Here is a 21,551-nt window from a genome sequence, read left to right as displayed (position 1 = left end):
CTCCAAAGAATGATCTAAATTTGCAGATGTCAAAAAAAGTGCAGTTACAGTTGCTTTGGTATCTATCAGAGTTAAATGTGGAATTGGCTTTTTTGGATGAATTTATGATTTCTGAAGAAATTAAGAAATTATGATTCAAAATTTGGAAACTAAACCTGCGAAAACAAAGAAACTGAACCAATAATAGAATGATAGTCTAGACATTAAAGGAAAAGATATCTGCCATTTTGAAAAAGACGTACTTTAAATGGTTAGGAACCCATGATGTAAAATAATCTGTAGTGATTCTAAAGGTGGCCTATGATACTGTAGAAAGAGGAGTTGCTCTGATAAAAAAAACTTTAAAAAATTGGTCAGAGACGAAGAATAATTTTTGATGAGGGTAGTCGAGCATCAGAAAAGTCGTCACCAAGCGAACAAAAGAAAAAATTGCATTTTATAAAACTGATTAATATTAATAAAATTTAAAAAATTAACTTTTTCAGTTTTTGATTTCTTATTTTTCCATATCACAATTATTGACAATTTTGCATCATTTTAAAAAGTGATCAATGAGTAACGTCTATATATAATCCGATTTTCAAGAAATTTCATATTCAGGTCTTTTAAGTTACTTAAAATCGGAGATCGAGCAAAGCCTTCAAATTTTTTTGCATTTGATTTTTTTGCCCGGAAATATTACGTATTATTACAGGGCCTCAAATTTTGGTGGCACCATAGTCACAAGAATATATAGTCTGGAAACAAACAAAAACGCTTTGTTTATGTTGTTCAAGAAATTACTAGTTCTCATTCTTCCGAAGGTGAACAGTAACGCAAATAAACAAAAAAACTGCATAGCGAAAGTTCTTAAATTTTCAATTTTCCCTTAAATTTTGTAAAGTTTTTAGATTTTCAACTTTCCTCAAATGATGCAGATGAGTTGTGGCATAAGCTGAAGAGTCTTTTTAAAAAGTTTAAGGGTGACCCTGAGAAACATTACTCAACTTTTTTTGGACTCCTGTCGGATAATTTGCCTAAAGCCTGCCTAAACATTTTGAAGAACGTACTTTTTCCAAGACTCTATTGCAGGACGTAGCAAATGATATTTTTTATAAAAGTTAAAAAGATTTTAAAGATTGTTTTAAACTACCTTACCGATAAAAACAAATTCAATGGTGAGAAATGTGAGAAATCAACCATGAGTATAAAGGATGCAGAAATGAAAAGTTTTCAATATTTAACTGGTTATATTATTCACAAACTGTTCAATAAGTTAAACTATTTAAAAAAGTCATTCTTTTTATGGCATTCAATGCTGTTCTTTATTTCTAGCATGTAAAGTAGAATTTGACACAATACAAACACTCATTAATGCTTGTGATAGAGATGGTTTATGGAAATTAAGTTCTAAAATTATTGATATATTTGTACAATGTGAACTATTATTTAGAAAAAAAAATTCAACATTTATCAGTGTTTTCTGCAAATGATTTTGTAAAAGAAATTTTTACAAATACAACAGTTATATCTAATTTTAACAATGTTTGCATATCAACTGATACTTTGTTACAAACAAAATCAAAACAAATGTGCTTGAGCAGATTATCGGTTTTTTTGTAGGAGTTCAAACATTTTCATTTGCAAAAGATAAACGTGAAAAACACAAAGTTGCAAAGTAATACTCCTAAGAAAAAGTAAGACTCCTAAAAATTCCTATTACTAATTACTGCTGTTTTGTTTTTTACTGTTGTTGTTATGTACTTCTTGTATTAGTGAATATGATTGCATTTTAGTATATATATATATATATATATATATATATATATATATATATATATATATATATATATATATATATATATATATATATATATATATATACAGCAGTAATTAGTAATAGGAATCAGCAAAAAATCTGTAAATATTTATTTTAAAGAAACTTTAAAGCATTCTATTTATTTAAAGAGGTTTTTAGATAATCTTTCTTAACATATCGGAGAAATTATCTATATAAAAATTATTTAAAAGATCTCAACATAAAATCGAAAAATCATCTTTTGGATCAGAATCACAGGGAGCATAATATGAAAGTTTTCGTTTTGTGCACCTTCACCGGGTCGTTGATACAAGTTTAACGTAAAGTGGTTTAACAATTGATACGGCCTTTGTTTCCAGACTATATATTCTTGTGACTATGGTGGCACCGGAGTCCTCTGCTGCTTACTAATCGCCTTGGTCAGGATAAAGATTCTTAAAAGGTCGAGACCATGAGCTCGAAAAAAAAAAAGATGATGAAAAAAGCCTGAAGTTGGAGCTTTGATTAAATTTTCTGAAGAAATAACCTCCAAAAAATTACTTAAATTTCCAGAAAAAATTGAGTTTTTTATTTATCGATGAAGAAACCCCGATAAATGAGATCTCAAAAAAGTTCCCGATAACCAAGACTTGTCCCGTTCTTAAAGTTAACTTTAAAAAAACCGCTTAAAATGATAATACACGTAAAATTTGACATATTCTGAATTAAAATTAGGACTAAATTATATCAATTATTAATCAAAAGTTATATATATGTACAGCAGATAATAATACTCTTTCACTTGCGGTTAAAAAGGCAGGAATAGAAATAAATTTGCTTGCCTGTTTGGTAGAGGACATTTGTTACACCTGTATTATAGGATATTGCATTGTTCCTTTTCATTTCCATCATCAGAAAAGGAATGGCCTTTATTGTATTATTGCTCTAAAAAAGGTTTAGGTAAGGAGCTGAAAATTAGAGGCTCATCAAGATTACCCAATTGAAGCATGGATTGCATTGTAGCATCCTATTAAGTCATAATTGCTAATTATTGCATCCCTTAAATTTTGAGCTAAGGAAGAGACATTTTATATTCTGCAACACATGCTCTACGATGTGGAAATCTTTTCTCAAACCTGTTAAGTATTTGTTAAGTATTTGGTCTGCCACATCAACAATTGCTGGAAGTTCAGGAAAGAGTTTTTAATGTCGTTGAAATTTGCCACGCAGAGTATAGAGTTTTAGTACAAAAAGATGAATGGTATTCCCAAGTTAATGAGAATACTTATTCCAAATAACTTTTGATTGCAACTTCCTAATATATGAATTTTACCTTATCAGTTTGAACAAGATGTTTAAGTTGAACAGGAGTTGTACAATAACACTTCTGTTTATCAATATTTTTATTATACTTTAAATTTTTTTTACGCAATGGTAAAGGATTTGAAAATACCAGATAAATTAAACGCAATAAGTTATCCTGGGTGTTATTCGCTAAAAGACTTTATATTTATTAGCAATGTCTTTAACTCAAAGCCCTTGTTGATATAGTGACAAGTAAGTGATTGGAAAGCAATGTGCTTTTTGATGTTCATATGGCTATTCTAAAGTCTATCCCATGTCAAACATTCTCTTCAATCTCTATGATATTGCTTCGTGTATCTTTGGTATTAATGAGCAAGAGATTGCTTGTGTAGAAATTGTATAAAATATCTTTCTTTGTTACATATTGAATATCTGAACATTCAACAAATCTAAATGGCAAGACTTGTTTGATAACCCATTTTGTAATCAGGTTCACCAACGTAACATTGTTTATTTGATCTTTTGGCCATAGATGCGTTTGACTATTCACTTTAAGTTTGGTTCTTTTACTTAAAGGTGGTTAAGAACATGAAGTCGTTGCGACATGCGCCTTTTTTTTAAATAGGTACTTGAAAGTCAGAATCGTCTAAATTATTTCCTATTTCAATATCATGTAAAATGGTGTGTTCATCATCGGTTTCCTTAAAAGCATTGTAAGTTGCAACATCAATGGCTCTGAGATGATTAAGCTTAGTTAAAAAGTTCTCATTTTTGTGACTTTTTGGGCAACTTCTGTGAAGAAAAATGTGACAATTAGTTTCAATTTTCCCGTTGTTTCTTGATAAGTTAGGATTTTTTGTTCCTCTTTCTGTTCTTTCTTTTATCTTTTAAACTCATAAAGCCAACTACAACTTTTTTTGATTAACTTAAGTACTGTTGCAAATTACATTTAAATTTTATAAAGTATCAAAAAAGAAGTTAATAAAACCATGTAAATTTAAATGTAAAAACTTTAATACTGATTTTTATCATTATTACTTATAGTATAAAACCATTCTATACTGAACTTGATAATTAGTAGTGAATTAACTTTGTATTCCTCGCAGTCTTTAAAGTCATATATATATATATATATATATATATATATATATATATATGGTGGGGTTGGTAAGTATAGTTATGTGGGTTTATTGTATTTTACTTCTTCCAGAATTTTACGTTCCATTTCCCGTTTCGTTTTCACATTCCTTTGGTAACTTCAACCTTAAAAACCCGAAAAAAAAGTCCTGACAAAAAAAAAAATCTTTTATTAGAGACTTTCAAAAGCCAAATTTTTTTTTCCTGAGGTTAAAAGACCGGAGTTTTTTTCCATTTTCAGTAGTAGGACTGTGCCTTTTAGTTAATTAATTCTTTACTCTCTAAAATGGTCTGTAACAGACTTTCCAAAATTAAGCATATTCATTTTAAAAGATACTGTTTGGGCATGGAATTATTACCATATTTCTGTTAACCGAAAAATTAAATTTTTTTTCCGAAGCATAAAAGTATGCTTGAAATATTAAAAAAGGGCAAAATTTAACACAGATTTTATCACAAAACGTTAATCTCATATTATGAGCAACACAATACTTGAATTATACTTTCAGACATCACAGCTAGATATCTCAATAAAAACTCAAATTTAACAGTTTAAATTAAATTCCATATAGACTGATATAGTGTTTAACACTGTTGTTATCATTCAATGAAGAAGTTACTGCGAAGCTTTAAGTTCATAAGTAAGTAAGCTTTAAAAATGCATTAGGCATCAAGAGCATTTAAGTTTGATCTGACGTTTGTAATAAAAAGACCACTTGCTGAGAAACAACAATCAGCTTCAACACTAGTTACTGGAGTTTTTGTAAGCTTTTCCATTAAGGAGTGTCAAAGACATCAGTCCTTTGCTTAACCAAGGCCTCTTGATCATTTAAATAATTGAATAGATTAATTGTTTCAGAATTTCTTCTTTTTTCTATCTTTTTGACATTTCAAGCTATATGCTGAAAGTTTAATTCAAAACTATTCCAATAACTACATGCTGAATGTTGAATTTATGCTCAATTTAAGGCATATTAACTTCAGGATCTGCCCAGATAACACATGGACGTCGGCCCAATGTCTTGTCGACATGTTTTACATCAGCTTTAGATCGGCATCGTTTTACTTCATCGGCCCGATGTCGGTCCGGCAAAAAAAATAAATTAACTTATGTTCCATCGGAAAACATAATCGTCTTGTCTACGAACACTTCTTAAAATGACTTATTCTGTGAATGTTTACAATGCGCAGGCGTAATGATACTAAGCATGTGCAAACTGACGCATTACTTTAGTAATTCGTCAATATGCGACAATTGTCTTCATGACAATTGTCTTAGAGTTGTTGTTTACTACAAAGAAGGTCATGATATTCTCGTTTTTGCTTTTTCATGAAATAATTCTGCTCCCTCATAGACTGTGTAAATTCTTTCAGGAGTTGGCAAATTAAAATTAGCAAATTATAAAAAGTAAATTCCATGAAGCAATAAATTAATAGTTATCTTAATTATTAGCATGTCTTTTTTAAAACTGCAGTAATAGATACAATAAAAGCCAGTAACGGTAATCTTAAAAAATTTACGGATAAAAAATGGTACTCATTGCCGGTTTCCATACCCTAATTAAAGTGACATATGCAAACCTTGGAGTACCATAAGTTTTAATTACAAAAAAGTTCATAACTTTATAACTACTTAAACTAAAAAAATATATTTTGTTTAAAAAAGAAAGTCTCTGTAATAAAGTAATCAGTAGTATAACTAAAAATGCAACAGACATGAAATGGTGTTAGTAACAAAACCTAATAAGCTTTTAAGAAGTTTTAAGGTTCCATCTCTAATGTTTGCTCTCAACTAGTTGTACCACTTAAAGTAGTACAATCAAATAATAACAGCTGAGGACTGGATAATTTAGCTAATAGATAATTTAACTAAAAACTCAATAGTTAGTAAACAAAAAACTGAAACAAAACTATTAGTAAATCAAAAATTACTTCTGTAAACTTTTAGAAAAGATACAGGCAAGATCCAAATCGAATCCATTCTCTATATACCTTCTCCTTTTTTTACTTACAATATGCTTGATCATCTTCTTTTTATTATATTGCAATGTTAGTAAAATCAAATAAGAACATTCATAACTTCAACCCAAAAATATCTTTATTTCCTAAAGAAAAAGTATTTATACAATTTCAATATTTAAACAGTACCGAAGTAACCTGCTTACTAACATCAGACATGTATGTATGTGAGTGTGTATGTATGTATGTATGTATGTATGTATGTATGTATGTATGTATGTATGTATGTATGTATGTATGTATGTATGTATGTATGTATGTATGTATGTATGTATGTATGTATGTATGTATGTATGTATGTATGTATGTATGTATGTATGTATGTATGTATGTATGTATGTATGTATGTATGTATGTATGTATGTATGTATGTATGTATGTATGTATGTATGTATGTATGTATGTATGTATGTATGTATGTATGTATGTATGTATGTATGTATGTATGTATGTATGTATGTATGTATGTATGTATGTATGTATGTATGTATGTATGTATGTATGTATGTATGTATGTATGTATGTATGTAAACTTTGGTTAATTTATTTACGAGTTGTTTTTGTACATTCTCTATTACATTTATTGTATTTAATAATGAAAACTTAATAATGGCCATCGTATTTTATTAATGAATTATTTTTTTGTAATGATCTGTGTTTTGTAATTTGTTGTAACAGCAAAATATGTTGATGTTAATGAATTACTAATGTAATTATTAATAATTTGATATTTTGATTGATTTGTATTCATGCAGAATTTTGTAGTTTACGAAATTATTGTTTACCAAAACTTCAATCAACAAAAGATATGTAAAATTAAAATATGTCTAGATAATGCAGCTAAAAGTTGTATACTTACCCTTCAGTTTAAGACAACGTCAACTGAGTTAAAACTTTTATAAACTCGTATACTTGGGTTTCAATATAAAAAACTTAAAAAAGAAAACGGAAACTTAATTGAAACTTAGTGTGTGTGTGTGTGTGTGTGTGTGTACGCCTATCAGCTCTCACTGTATTATTTTTTTGCAATAAAACTTACAAATGATTATAATAATCACTGATGACTCATACTATTTTGGCTCTCCTTCTTTGAGATTTTCAAAACCATTTAAAGGAAGATTAAACCATTTAAACGGTTGATTGAGAAATGCTTATTCTCAGCCATGGATGTATAAGAAATGGACGTGCAACTCATTGTTTTACATCAAAGAGGCCGCAGAAATCAGCGAGCCATGCGAGTTTCGGACAAACTCTAAATTTTCACCCGTCAACAAAAAAATTTATTAAAATGGCTGCCCACAGTTTTAAAACAGAAACTCTAATCACGTGGTATTAGTTTGAACTTCTATTGCGTTTGTTTAATAAGACTTCAGGATAAAGTAACTACTTCATTCGTTGACAAATTACTAGACATATTACACCAAGGAAATTAGTCGGCACGAACAGATTTTCATCATTTTTTCAAGATGAAAATTTGTAAATTTGGGGACTTTTTTCGTGTAAACAAAGTCTGTTAATGATAAAATAGATCTGTAAGGATAATTTTAAAATGACTAAAAAAAGTATAGCGAAATTTTTTGTCAAGATCTGGCTTCATTTAGTTCCTTGGTCCTTCATTCACCAGCCTTAATTTTGTGTATTTTTTAAGTATTTTTTCCGATATATCGCCATTTTTTGCCTCAACTATTCTATAAGCTTCATAATATATATTCCAGTATGCATTATTTTTTTATAGGCGTATTTTCTAATGGGCCTTTTTATAATTCATTTGATAAAGCAAAACCTTTTAAAAAGTTATTCAAATTTATAATCATCTTGTAAAATGCGGCCAGATATATTATATCTTCGTTTTTCATTGTTTGTTATTGTCAAATTTTCATTGTTTGTCATATTGTTTGTCATATTTTCATTGTTTGTTATTGTCAAATAAAATTTAGCTTATATATCGCTGGGGCCAATGCTATAAACATAAAAAGCGAAGTTTTTTCCGTAAAACTCGAAGTTTTTACCGTAAAAGCGAAGAAAAAAAAACTCCGTTGCAACAAACATTCAAAAAATTCCATTTTTAAGATAAAAACTTCGCTGTTAAATCCAATGCTATAAACGAACCAGGGAATCGCCTATTCAGATAAAAAAAAGCGTTTTTTCGAAAAAAAACTTCAGATAGATTTTTGATCTCAATTTTAGATATTTTCTTCGTGATTTTTAGCGGCCAATCTTGGAACAACGTTAGCGCTTCAAAGTCATTGAACATTCTTTGTTTGTGTTTTTATGTTGATATTTTATAGATAAAACTGAAAAGGATTTTGGTAACTCCATAATAAATTAATTACTTAAAATCTGCATTTAATCGATTATTCATTTCCTTGGTGTGTTTCGTTAACAATGCATGCATGAATTTAACATTCCATGCTTATTTATGTAGATTTTCGATAGTTATTTTGGTTAAACAAATTTTTCATAGTGTTTGACTATGAAAGAAAAGTATAAATAGTCGACAAATATGCCATATAATACACAAATACACAACAAAATAAAATATGCCATAATACACAAATACACAACAAAACAAAATGCTGTCTAAAGAACTTAAAATGTTACTAGCAATAAAGATCAGAGAAAACAAAGAGGTTCTTCTTGGGAAGCTTAGTATGTTTTAATTAGCAAACTATTTAAATAAAAATATGTATAATTACATTTATATATATATATATATATATATATATATATATATATATATATATATATATATATATATATATATATATATATATATATATATATATATATATATATATATATATATATTAACTTGATACACTAAAATTGAAAATAGCTTCTCCTACACTGTGTATAATACGATAATTGTGTTGGAAGAGATTCCATGACAGTCTTTGACAACATGAAAAAAAACATTTGTGCCAATAAAATGAAGAAATATCATCTGGAAACGTACTGAAATGCTTTTTTTTCGCTTAGTATAATGTTGCAAATCATCTTTAAGCCTAGTTTCTAAAAACCTAATAAAGCTCTTGGGACTCGATACTGCTCTCGAAAAACGTTGTCAGAAACATCTTCGTTAAAAAGCGGCCATTAAACTAAAATGAAATTGAAAAACAAAACAAAAGGTATGATTTCTGCGCCTAATTAGTATGATTTCTGATTTTGTTCAATAAAAAATCATTAAAAAAACATCAAAATTTATTAATTTTAAGTAATGTTTTAAACACCCACCTCTCGAGGCAATCGATGGCGAAGCTCATTTTCTTTTTTTAAACACCAAATACTAAAATGTAAAAATATTTATAAAAACAGAATAGACAGCACAGCCTACTTAATAACTAATAAAGTTTATTAGGTAGGCCTACTAAATAAAAATTAAAATAAAAATTGCTGTAATTGACGTATTACGGATAATGAGAGTCCGTGAATTTTAGTGACGTATACGTTTTATGCTTTATAGCAATGGCCGAAAAAAATACAAACAGCGATAATTCTTCGAGTTTACGCATTTTTTTTAAGAAAAACTAATTTACTTAAAAAATTGCGTTTTTACGAAAGATTTTTTTTCTCGAAAAAACAATTCGAAGTTTTTTTCGAGAAAAAAAATCTTTCGTAAAAACGCAATTTTTCACGTACGAAAAAAAGTTCGTAATCTCGAAGAATTTATCGCTGTTTGTATTTTTTTCGGCCATTGCTATAAAGCATAAAACGTATACGTCACTAAAATTCACGAACTTTTTTATCCGTAATACATAGTAGTTATATAATAGTAGTTTTTATTGTAATTTTTATTTATTAGGCCTAATTAATGAATTTTATTAGTCATTAAGTATGCTGTGCTGTCTATTCTACTTTTATGAATATTTTTACATTCTAGTATTTGGTGTTTAAAAAAGCTGTTTAAAATTAAAGTAGGAACATGAATTTAATTTTTTCGGGCGAAGACTTAGATTTCGAAGTTGCAGAAAATTAGCTTCGCCACCGATTGCCTCGAGAGGTTGGTGTTTAAAACATTACTTAAAATTACTATATATATATATATATATATATATATATATATATATATATATATATATATATATATATATATATATATATATATATATATATATATATATATATATATATATATATATATATAAAATGATTTTTTATCGAACAAAATCAGAAATCAAACTAAATAGGCGCAGAAATTATATTTTTGTTTTGTTTTTCAATATCATTTTAGTTTAATGGTCGCTTTTTTAACGAAGATGTTTCTGACAACGTTTTTCGAGAGCAGTATCGAGTCCCAAGAGCTGTATTAGATTTTTTAGAAACTAGGCTTAAAGATGATTTGCAACATTATACTAAGCAATTTGCAACATTATACTAAGCATTTCTTCATTTTATTGGCACAAATGTTTTTTTTCATGTTCTCAGAGACTGTCATGGAATCTTTACCAACACAATTTATCGTATTATACAGTGTAGGAGAAGCTATTTTCAATGTTAGTGTATTAAGTTAATAAAACTATTGGAAGTATATATATATTTACATATATATATATATATATATATATATATATATATATATATATATATATATATATATATATATATATATATATATATATATATTTAGATATATATAAAATTGATATATACTATACATTACATCATGTTATCACTGTTAATTTTATATACTGTAATATATCTCTGCTGTTTTTGAATAGAATGATTAAATTGCCATTATTATTACCCTTGTTATATATCATTAGCACTGTTAGTAGCTTACTTTACATTAGTTTATAACTATTTGTATATAAACTCGAATGTAAAATCTTTATTTAGAAATATGATTGATTGATTACATACTTATATTATGTTAATATATACTATATATTACATACTTATACTATAACATTTGTAAATATATATATATACATATATAAAATATAATGTAGCAATACATATTTTTATTTAAATAGTTTGCTAATTAAAACATACTAAGCTTCCCAAGAAGAACCTCTTTGTTTTCTCTGATCTTTATTGCTAGTAACATTTTAAGTTCTTTAAACAGCATTTTATTTTGTTGTGTATTTGTGTATTATTTTGTTGTGTATTTGTGTATTATATGGCATATTTATCAACTCTTTATACTTTTCTTTAGTCAAACACTATGAAAAATTTGTTTAACCAGAATTACTATCGAAAACCTTCATAAATAAGTATGGAATGTTAAATTCATGCATGCATTGTTAACGAAGCACAACAAGGAACTGAATAATCGATTAAATGCAGATTTTAAGTAATTAGTTTATTATGAAGTTACCAAAATCCTTTTAAGCTTTATCTATAAAATATCAACATAAAAACACAAACAAAGAATGTTCAATGATTTTGAAGCGCTAACGTTGTTCCAACAATGGCCGCCAAAAATCACGAAGAAAATATCTAAAATTGAGATCAAAAATCTATCTGAAGTTTTTTTTCGAAAAAACGCATTTTTTATCTGAAAAGGCGATTCCCTTGTTCGTTTATAGCATTGGATTTAATAGCGAAGTTTTTATCTTAAAAACGGAGTTTTTTGAATGTTTATAGCAATGGACTTTTTTTTTCTTCGCTTTTTACGGTAAAAACTTCGTGTTTTACGGAAAAAACTTCGTTTTTTATGTTTATAGCATTGGCCCCAGGTAAATCAAGTTATGCGAACATTAAATACTTAGTTATTCTTGCGGTTTGCCATAAATGGGCTTTGCTAAATTCTTTAAATATACTACTGTGATCAAAAAGTAAGGTGAATTTTTTTATAAAATGAAAAATCTTTATTTATTCTTCCAAATCTGTATCGTCCCCCTCAAAATAATCCCCCCCAGCCCCAATGCACTTTTGCCAACGTTTTTTCCAGTCTTTGAAGCATGCCGAAAAGTTCTCGGTAGGGATAGCCTTCAATGCGCGTGCCGATTCACGTTGGATCTCTTCAATGGACTCAAAACGATTTCCCCGGAGTGGTCTCTTGAGCTTTGGGAACAGCCAGAAGTCACACGGTGCTAAGTCGGGCGAATACGGTGGTTGTGGAGCAACATGGGTAGAGTTTTTGGCGAAAAACTCACGAAGAACCAGTGCTGTGTGCGAAGGCGCATTATCGTGGTGCAAAATCCAAGAGTTATTGGCCCATAATTCCGGTCTCTTTTTGCAAATAGCTTCACGCAAACGTCGCATAACGCTTAAATAATATTCCTTGTTGACAGTTTGGCCAGTTGGAAGGAATTCGTAGTGCACGACACCACAATAATCAATGAAAACAGTCAGCATGACCTTGATTTTTGAGCGACTTTGACGTGGTTGCTTCGGTCTCGGCTCGCCTTTTTCACGGTATTCACTCGATTGGTCGGTTGTTTCAGGGTCGTATGCGTAGACCCAAGTCTCACCGCCAGTAATAATTTGTTTGTAGACGTCTTGATAGTCAGAAAGCATTGCTTCACACGTTTTAACGCGACGCTCTTTTTCAAAGAAATTGAGAAATTTCGGCACCAAACGTGATTTGAGTCTTCTGAGGCCCAAATGATCCTTCAAAATTGCTTGCACCGACCAAAATGATATTCCAACCATGTCAACAAGGTCTCGAATGGTTAACCGACGATTTGCAAGCACCAATTCTTTGATTTTGTTGATGAGGCGATCATCAATCGAAGTCGATGGTCGTCCGGAGCGTTCCAAGTCATCAACACGTTCTCGGCCTTCTTTGAAGTCTTTGTACCACTTGTAAACATTTTTTTGAGACATAGTCTCTTCACCGAAGGCCTTTTGCAACATTCGATACGTTTCAGCAGCAGAAATATCATTCCGCAAACAAAATTTAATAGCACTTCTTTACTCAACAAAATTAGACATCGTGAAAATCGCCGAATGCACTTTTGGTACTTCAGAAACAAGCGTAAACAAAAAAAAATAATTATGAGTTTGACATGTAATTTGGCGCAAATGTTAATGACATTCCTACCAACTTAAAAATAAAAAAGATTGGACGATTCGAATAAGGCGGGAAGTTTAAATTAAAAATTCACCTTACTTTTTGATCACAGTAGTATATATTCTTTCTTTATTGTATTTACATTCATTTTATGTATATTTATCCTTAACTGTATATATTTCTGTTGTTAAACATAGTAATAGAAAACTCTGTAATATTCATAAAGTGGAAGATTACAGCAATATAGTAGATGGAGTAGTTCCCTGGACATGAAACCATTGTGCTCCAGGTAATTACAAAACTAGTTGATATTTTGTATTATTTATTATATCTCTAGTTATAGATGTACTAAAGTAGTTTAGTAAATGATCTCAATTTCTATATCATCATCAGCGTTATTTCTTAAAATATTATGAATGTCTATCTATATAAAATTAAGCTTAAAACATGATTCTATTGCTGGTATCTTTAATAAATAAAAGGAAGTTTATGTGACTGTTTAGACGAGACCAAAACTTTTCGACGAATGGGACAAACTTGAATATAATTTAATTTTTATTGTTGAAAACAAAAGATTTGTAACAAAAAAAAACAATATTGTTGCACGTCAATCTCTTGTACGTCCGTGTTCTCAGCGTATTTTAGGTGCTTTTTAAGAAATGGCCATGAGTCGGTTTATAATTTTAAAAAAATGAGTTGTTTCCGGAAAAAATCTGCTCTTATATTTTATGTAACTTGAAATCGTAAATGCAAAACATTGATAAAATAAATCTTTTAATTTTCCTCTTTTTTTTATTTTTTATTTGTTTTAAGATTAATTTAACCTTAAAATCTACATCAATATTATATTTAGTATTATATTTATAAATAAATGACTTAAGATTATAACATAATATTGAAAAAATAGCGGAGGCTGTGACTGAACGCCTCGTGAGCAAATTGTCTGCCTTTCAAGATTCAGCCCAACATCATGCCTCTAAAAGTATAGTTCCCACCTTGTTTCTCCACGCAGCGGCCTTGTTCGTCAAGAGCAAGTTGCAAAAAATAAAAACAGTATTGACTTCCTCGACCCGAGGGAAATGAATACATAAAGAAAAATAATACGATATAATAATACGAAAAATAATACGATATACACAAATGCTTTTTTAAAACCTTTAAAACTTTTTTTAATGATTTTTAAGCAAATATATATCAATATAAATAAAATATAACTTTTCAGATCCATTCATAGTAAAATCATAATTTATTAATTGAATATAAAATACATATTATTCATTTTACAAAACAAAAAAATTGCCGTTAACACAAACAACTTTGTTCTAAAAAGCCCCAAGGCCAGGTATAATTTTGATCAGAAATACAAACGATTTTCAATTACAAGGGAAAGGTAGAATAGGGTACAGATGGTGCTTCAAAGCATGTGTATTAAATCAGAATTTAGATAAAACTTAATCTCTTCCATGCTTTTTAATGGTCAAAATTTTTCTAAGAATAAAAAATTTTAATTGGTAAATGTAATTTAGGATTTTAAAAACTTTTTTAAAAGACCAGAAAAGTGATTTTAAAAATTAATTGAAAGAATGAAATTTATTGTATTTTAATTTTAGAGAGATAAGCTTTTAAATTTTCTCATAAATGTATATTTTTCTTTGTCATTAATTTTATATTTAACTTGGCTCTTGATAAGCAGATTTCAGTACATTAGAATGATAAAATTTAACACCAATTTCTGTCTTGCACTAAACGGTTGGTTTAATAAGAAAACTTGCTAGTTTTTCTAGCATCAATTGCTATTTGTTTAGGTGATCTCTTATTATTCTAAATAATTATAGAAGCATTTAATTTTGGTTGAAAAACTCTTTATAAATTTGAAATGGGCAATTCTATCAAAGAAGTTTCATTAAGTTATCATTTATATTTTATTGGATACTTGTATCCTTAATAATGCACTTAAAATAACATGACTAGGTTATCAGTTTGATGGAGTGTTTAATTGTGGTTTTGATAAAGTTAAACATTCTACTTTTTTAGCTCCACTAGAAGCAATTGATCAGAAATATATGAAACTAAACAGTTGAAATTTTACTATAAAATTTTCACTGTTAAAACCTTATAATTTTTCATTAAGGTTTTCTATGATGAATATTACATAATAAAATATCACTGTCTGTCTGTCTATCTATCTATTATATTAAGGTCAACTTGAGGAAATTTTCAAATCTAAAATACCATACACTCGAGATTTGGGGTAAATATTAAAAAACAACTCCAAAAAATTTGAGTTCAACACGACTATCAATCCTAACCCCTCAAGCACTTTTTAGAGAAAAAAATCTGAAAAACCGTCAAAAACAGCCGATTTTGCAGATCCAGGGAGGAAGTTAAATGAAAAAAATGTGAAATTTTTTTTTGGATGTTTATTTTTACCTATATATTTGAGTAAAAATACATGGTATCATTTATGTGTGTATGTTTCTTTCAATAAATATTTTTGTATTTTGATTTGAAAAAATTACAATATTTAATAATGTACTAACCGTATTTATGTTACTGACAGAGGGTTATATATTCCAGTCCAGAAGATGTACCTTTTTTTTTTTTTAGTTAATAATATAAATCGAAAATAAAATTTAATAATTTCTATGAGGTGGGAATTTGATGAGTCCCAGTAGTTGCTCAAAGAATAATTAAACGGTTCCATTTTTTGTAGTAGTAAATAATTTTAAATTTGATTTTTTAGATTAGTAAGAATTAAGTAATTTAAATGTATAAAACAGAATAAAATGTCTGAAAACAGGAAGTTAAAGAACACTTAAATCTAAAAAAAAAAAACTATTTATTATCGAAGAAACAAAGCCAGCCATAAGAGATAGTGATTGATTTTAGAATGAATCCCTTAAGCTAAAAATTTTCGCTAAACTTTTTATTTCTTATCTGGCAACCTTAACTATAACAAAATTTAGCTTTACCTAAACACTTATGTAACGACATGGTTATCTAACTAAAAGTTTCAGTTTAAAACTTTTTCTGAGAATTTCTTCCGACAGTCTGAGCACAGCCTGGCTGCTAACACCTCTATTTCCATTTTAAAATCTCGAAGAAAAACCTCATTAAATATATTAATCGAAAATTGTATGTTATGCTCCTGAAATGTGATTTTTTTTTAAAAAACCACACACAAAATACGTAATATATAACCTTCTGAGTTAAGAGACTTTAAATTTAGTACTTATTATTTATGAGTTAGCCAATAAGTATTTGGAAATTTAAAATCTCTGTTAAGCCAACAGCTTTGGTACTTGGTACATCCCATTGACAACTAACGCTTCTTTATCAAACGAAATAGAACAATGTTTTTTTTTCAAACTGAATGATTTTAAAATAATATAATAGTTCAAAATTTAGATAGGAAGAACCCACTGCCACAACTGCACTAATTGATAGAACAGAGCAACTATTAGACAAAAAAATATGCCATTAAAACTTTTTAAAAGTAAATTAACCACTAAAACTTTAGTAAAAATATCCTAATCCAATTAAAAACCGCAATTCATTTATTTATACAAAAGGCACTAACATAAGAGCAGAAAAACTTGACAAACGATAATAAATTAAATAAGATAAATAAGTATAAGATGCTGGTTTCATAAAACTATTGCCTTATAACTTTTATGTGACTTCATAAAAACTTTTAAAAATTTATATAACAAAAGCTTTATAATATTAAAATTTCAACACCTCTCTAAAAGTTAGCAAAAACACAGAAATTTGTTTGTAAATAATAAAAAATTCCCCAGAAACTCTGAATATTACTTTTTATATATTTAGTATTTGTTAGAAAACTGTATAAAAAACTGCGTGCCCTACATTAAAAACTAACAAAAATAACTTTATTATTAAAAGAGTCCAAAAACAAGAACATAAAAATTAGTTCTTTGACTTCTTATGTAAAGGTGATCTAAGATTTTCAACATTTTCTTTGATATATATGACTTCTCCTTTGGAGATAACTTTACCATGATAACTTGATAACCCCTACAGAGAAAATTTAATAAATTTTAACTAAGGTAATTTACAGAGATGTAACAACAAAAGTGAAAATAATAGAATCTTACTTCTCCAGCATAAGAAACAAGAGGAGATATTTCACACAATATTTCTCTAAAGAAATTAAAATAACTTATATCTTTTACTTACACATTATTCATATCAACAATAAAAAAGGTTTATCAGCGTATTAGTCAAAATACAAACTCTATAAAAGTAAAATAATTCAGTTACCCTCTATCATTTTGAGAACTTAAAACTGCGCCTGCATTTAGAAGATATTTCAGGTGTAAACTTGAGACATCTTTTTTACAAGAAATTGGTGAACAAAGTTGATCAGAGGGCCCATTTTTCAATGGAGAAAATTCTTCACTTCTTTCAACTTCAAACACTGCAAAATTACTATTAGAAATAATAAAAAATCGTTATCTGATAAACATAAATTAACTAAAATTAAGACAGAAACTAAATTATCAAACAATCAGTTCAAAAAGAGTTCAATAGCAATACCTGGCAAATGGGAAAATATCAAACACAAATTTCTCCAATTTCATTCCGTTTGGTAATTTAGGTTCAATATATTGACCATTTGATATATCAACATATGGTATTTTTTTTTTAGCAATATGATATGGCAACTCATTTAAGTGTTCTCTATAAGACAAATGAAGAATCTTCTTCAATACAAATAATATAACAAAGTTTTTCTCAAAAAAGTCAAATAAATAAAAATGAATTATCAAACCTAATAAACCTCCTTAAGAAATCTACTGTAAAATAATGCAAGCAAATGTTTGAGTCTTTAAATAGAAGTCGCCCATCTTTGGCACGTTTTTCAGCAGTCTCAATGGAAATTTCACTATACTCAACAACCTATAGGTAAAAAGAAAAGTTCTTGGTAGCCTTTATAATATATGAAATGAAATAATAAAAACATTTAAGACATTTCATGAAAATAAAAGTGACTAAAAACAACCAAATAAAAAAAATTGAAATTCTGTTTTCACCTGAAACTTTCCTTTCAGCTTGCATACAACTCCAACTGCTTCCTTCGGATCAGTCTTTTCTATAACCTTTGTAAAAAAGTATTTATTGTGAAATAAATATTTTTAAAATTAGTTATAAACATGAAAAAATGCAAATCCAAAGCATTAACTATACCTTATTACAACAATCTAAATTTCTTTCCAAACAAAATCCAGTAAACGAAGGATCTGCAACTTTTACAAGGATGTTGTCTACACAATACACTTGAACATTTTTTATACCATGCTTTTCAAAGTCATCTAATATCTGATTTTTAACCAAGGCTCCATATAAACCACCATTACCATCAGGTGATTTTGCAATGCTACCTTTAACATGTATTTAAAGATATAATTCCTTAAATTTTTACATGTATAACTTATTAAGTTAGTAACTTTAATAAAAACAATAGTTATAGCAATTTACCTTTAGAAGCCAGCATCACTTTACCTTCAAATGTTAAACAAGGCACAAGGTTTTGTTCAAAAATAACAATGTTCTCAGACTTCAAGCCAAAATAGTTATGCGATACAAAAAAATCACAGGTTGCATTTAGAGTAGCTTCACTTGTCATCACATACCAGCGTATATTAGCAGTTTTACTGTATTTCTCTTCAGCAAGCTGTTGCAATTTCAATATGCGCTCAGCCTGGATCTGATACAAGGTTTTACCTGATGGTAGGCCAACATCATACATACCTTTTGGGTACGAAACTCCTATAAATATGTTTAACAATATTCTGTAATGATAATAACACTTGGTGATGAAAAAAAAAGTGAATTAAAAACAATTTTGAAATAAGTATGTGTGTTGCGTATAAAAATTCATACTAATTATATAATTGAATAAGTTTAAAAAAGTAAATAAACTACTTGGTTTATATACCTAAACGTGTCCCTTGTCCGCCTGCCAATAGTAATACTGCACTTGAGCCCTCAGATATTTGCTTCAAACCAGCATCCCACCATTTTTGTTGCTGTTCTAGTGAAGCAGCACTTTTTTTCACACACAAGTCTTCATGTAAACATTCAATCACATCATCTTTTTTGGCCTAATTGTTTAAATTTAGCTTATTTTAACAGCTTCTTTCTATTAAATTACTTATTTCTGTTAAATATTTTCTAAAGATTATCTCTAAAGTTTCTTGTCCTAAAATGAAAGCTGTTAATCTAAGTCATATAGACCTACTACAAAAAAATAATTTTTCTAATAAGAGTGAACAAAAATATGATTTTAAAGTTTTTGCTTGTAGCAGAATTTACTTCTACTTTGATATATGCTAATGATGTAGAACTAGCTATGTAAAGCTAACTTAGAAATTTCAGGGTTCTAATAACTATTGATTATATAACAGAATCATACCTCTACCGTAAGATCATTGTTACACTTCTTAAAGACTTGTTCAATACCGGAAAAATCGATAGAGTTTAAATCTTTTTGAAAATTTAATTGCTGATCTTTACTTAATTCATCCCAAAAGGTTAAAAGGTGTTCTTGTGCATACGGTTGTAACAGAGATTCCAATTGAAATTTATCCATTCTTAACGAAAGATATAACGAAAGTTATAATTAGAAACTTGCGAGTTAAATGCTAAAAAACTTGTTAAAATTAAAGCATAATACGGACGTCACCACAATTATGTAACTAGATAATGATACTCTATAAATGTTAGAGCTTATCCAAAATCCACAGAAATTCGGCCCTCTCACACATAATTAGAGTTATGACGTCACTTACGCCACAAATAAGCAAAATGATGACGCCGCCAAAATAAGAAGTTTAATTTGGTTTCAAATTAAAAAGTAAATGACATAAAAACTTAAAAAACAACTGTATAAAATGAATGCGAAAAGTAAAAATCCTCTGTTAAAAACCTTATAGCAAAATGAAAAAAGCTTTACAATCAAGTACAATATCAGGCTGAAATGAAAGTAAATTGGAATCAGAGAACATGAGAATTAGAGAACAGCTTTAGCAGCTTAAAGGAAATTGATACCTTTAATCTTCTCCACAACGTTTTTTCTTGTTTTTTTTTTTTTTGTTTGTTTGTTTTTTTGTTTTAAAAAATCAAGTTTTTAGTTAATTTAAACATCTATTTTCAAGCATAACTAGCGTTGATACTTGTGCTCACCAAAAACATTGCATCGGACATTAGCAACATAAAATTAATAATAATAATAATAAAAAAACATCTTCAAAACTAAAAAACCTGTTTCAAGACTTAAAATCTCTGTTACCATTATTATAATAGAAAATATCTTTTTTACCTTTTACTTTCTATTTAGAAATGTCGATGATTTCTGATTATTGAACAGATAATGTTGCTTTAATGATTAATGCAGAATTATGTTGAAACGTTACAAGGTTCGCAAATTTATTTGTTACAAACGGACCACTTACCGACGAAGTCATTTATCTTCGAAACTAAAAATTAATTATTTCGACGTGCGATTACAAAACGGGAAGTCACAACTTTAGCTCTGATCAAGTTGCAAATACAAAATAATTTACATCGTATTTGGTAACATTTTCGATTTCTAAAGATTTCGCAGTTATTCAGTATTTTATTACCGGAAATTATTAACTCTTAAGATGGCATAACGTTAATTCTAATTACACATTACATTTTTTTTTTCTTTGCGCTTTTTTTCGCACTTTCAATTTTATCCTCTCTACTCTTATTTTTTCTGAGATTAATCATGACCATGTTTAAAATCGGACATCTTTGCATAGTGGGCCTAGTCAATCTTTAGATGGAATAAAATTGAAAGAAATAAGGCCCAATTCAATTTTAAGCTACAGTTTCAGTTTTGAACATAGTTGAACTGTATATTGCACCGTCATTCATTAATATATGAAACTGCTTGTTATGTAGAAATTAAAAAGAAAGAAGAAAAGAAAAATAATAATGTCAACTGGGCATACTTAAGACAGCAGAGGGATGAAAACGTTAATTTAGGATGAACATTAGGATGAAAACGTTAATTTAGTTTTTGTAAGTTTGACAACCCTGGGGTTGGAATTGGCGGGTTTATTGGTGATATTGCTTTATTTATTTAAATATATTTCCAGATAAGTAAGTGTAAAAAAAGACATGTCACTATCGGAACCTGCAACTATCTCTCTGTAACACAAATTCAGTTTTACAAATGTTTCTGATATAGGTACAAGTCTACCGTCACAAAAATGTGAATTACAGGTTTTCTTCCACCATATGCAAATAAATAAACAAAAAAAAAACAAACAAGCAACAACAAAAACAAAAAAACTGTTCAAG

At 28.3% G+C, this 21,551-nt stretch overlaps 2 protein-coding genes across 8 annotated transcripts in view; both read right to left on the bottom strand.

The window, feature by feature from the left end:
• Positions 1-7,261, bottom strand: part of LOC149884858 (phosphatidylinositol 3,4,5-trisphosphate 3-phosphatase and dual-specificity protein phosphatase PTEN-like) — a 51,835-nt gene extending 44,574 nt beyond the window's left edge. For 2 of the 4 annotated variants that reach the window (XM_090094985.1, XM_090094986.1), the window contains exons 1-2: positions 7,098-7,258; positions 6,152-6,324 (exon numbers count right to left, since the gene is read on the bottom strand). In XM_090094985.1, coding sequence (XP_089951111.1) covers positions 6,152-6,246 — 95 coding nt within the window. In that variant the 5' untranslated portion in view covers positions 6,247-6,324; positions 7,098-7,258. Of the gene's footprint in view, positions 1-6,151; positions 6,338-7,097 lie in introns of those variants that run through there. The other 2 variants (XM_090094983.1, XM_090094984.1) reach the window with 2 other exon arrangements.
• Positions 7,262-16,669: 9,408 nt separating this feature from the next.
• On the bottom strand, positions 16,670-20,695 carry LOC145186853 (UDP-N-acetylhexosamine pyrophosphorylase-like). 4 transcript variants are annotated; one of them, XM_090095394.1, is made up of 11 exons: positions 20,675-20,695; positions 19,636-19,813; positions 19,159-19,324; positions 18,699-18,989; positions 18,408-18,601; positions 18,254-18,319; positions 17,992-18,119; positions 17,757-17,900; positions 17,481-17,648; positions 17,315-17,360; positions 16,670-17,234 (listed from the first exon to the last, which is right to left on the bottom strand). In XM_090095394.1, the coding sequence occupies exons 2-11, from the start codon at positions 19,810-19,812 to the stop codon at positions 17,127-17,129; spliced, it is 1,488 nt and encodes a 495-aa protein (XP_089951520.1). In that variant the 5' UTR covers position 19,813; positions 20,675-20,695; the 3' UTR covers positions 16,670-17,126. The 4 variants fall into 4 exon arrangements, with proteins under 4 accessions (XP_089951520.1, XP_089951517.1, XP_089951519.1 ...); XM_090095391.1 differs by having other exon boundaries at positions 20,542-20,688; XM_090095393.1 differs by lacking the exon at positions 20,675-20,695 and adding an exon at positions 19,906-20,000.
• Between the last annotated feature and the right edge of the window lie 856 nt (positions 20,696-21,551).

This window comes from Hydra viridissima, unplaced genomic scaffold (genome assembly GCF_058129835.1).
Source record: "Hydra viridissima isolate aposymbiotic clone 2 unplaced genomic scaffold, HvirCarnegie_v1 scaffold_8, whole genome shotgun sequence".
Taxonomy (NCBI): Eukaryota; Metazoa; Cnidaria; class Hydrozoa; order Anthoathecata; family Hydridae; genus Hydra; species Hydra viridissima.
Note: the sequence above shows the minus strand (reverse complement) of the source record. Positions and strands in the feature narration are given on the sequence as shown.

What these genes read in the sequence shown, in the direction of transcription:
- LOC145186853 (XM_090095394.1), bottom strand. Translation starts at nt 19,812, where the DNA reads ATGGATAAATTTCAATTGGAATCTCTGTTACAACCGTATGCACAAGAA. An exon ending in ACAATGATCTTACGGTAGAG is followed by an intron (nt 19,325 to 19,635) that starts GTATGATTCTGT and finishes TTAAACAATTAG; the next exon opens with GCCAAAAAAGATGATGTGAT. An exon ending in TTCTTAAGGAGGTTTATTAG is followed by an intron (nt 17,901 to 17,991) that starts GTTTGATAATTC and finishes TTTGTCTTATAG; the next exon opens with AGAACACTTAAATGAGTTGC.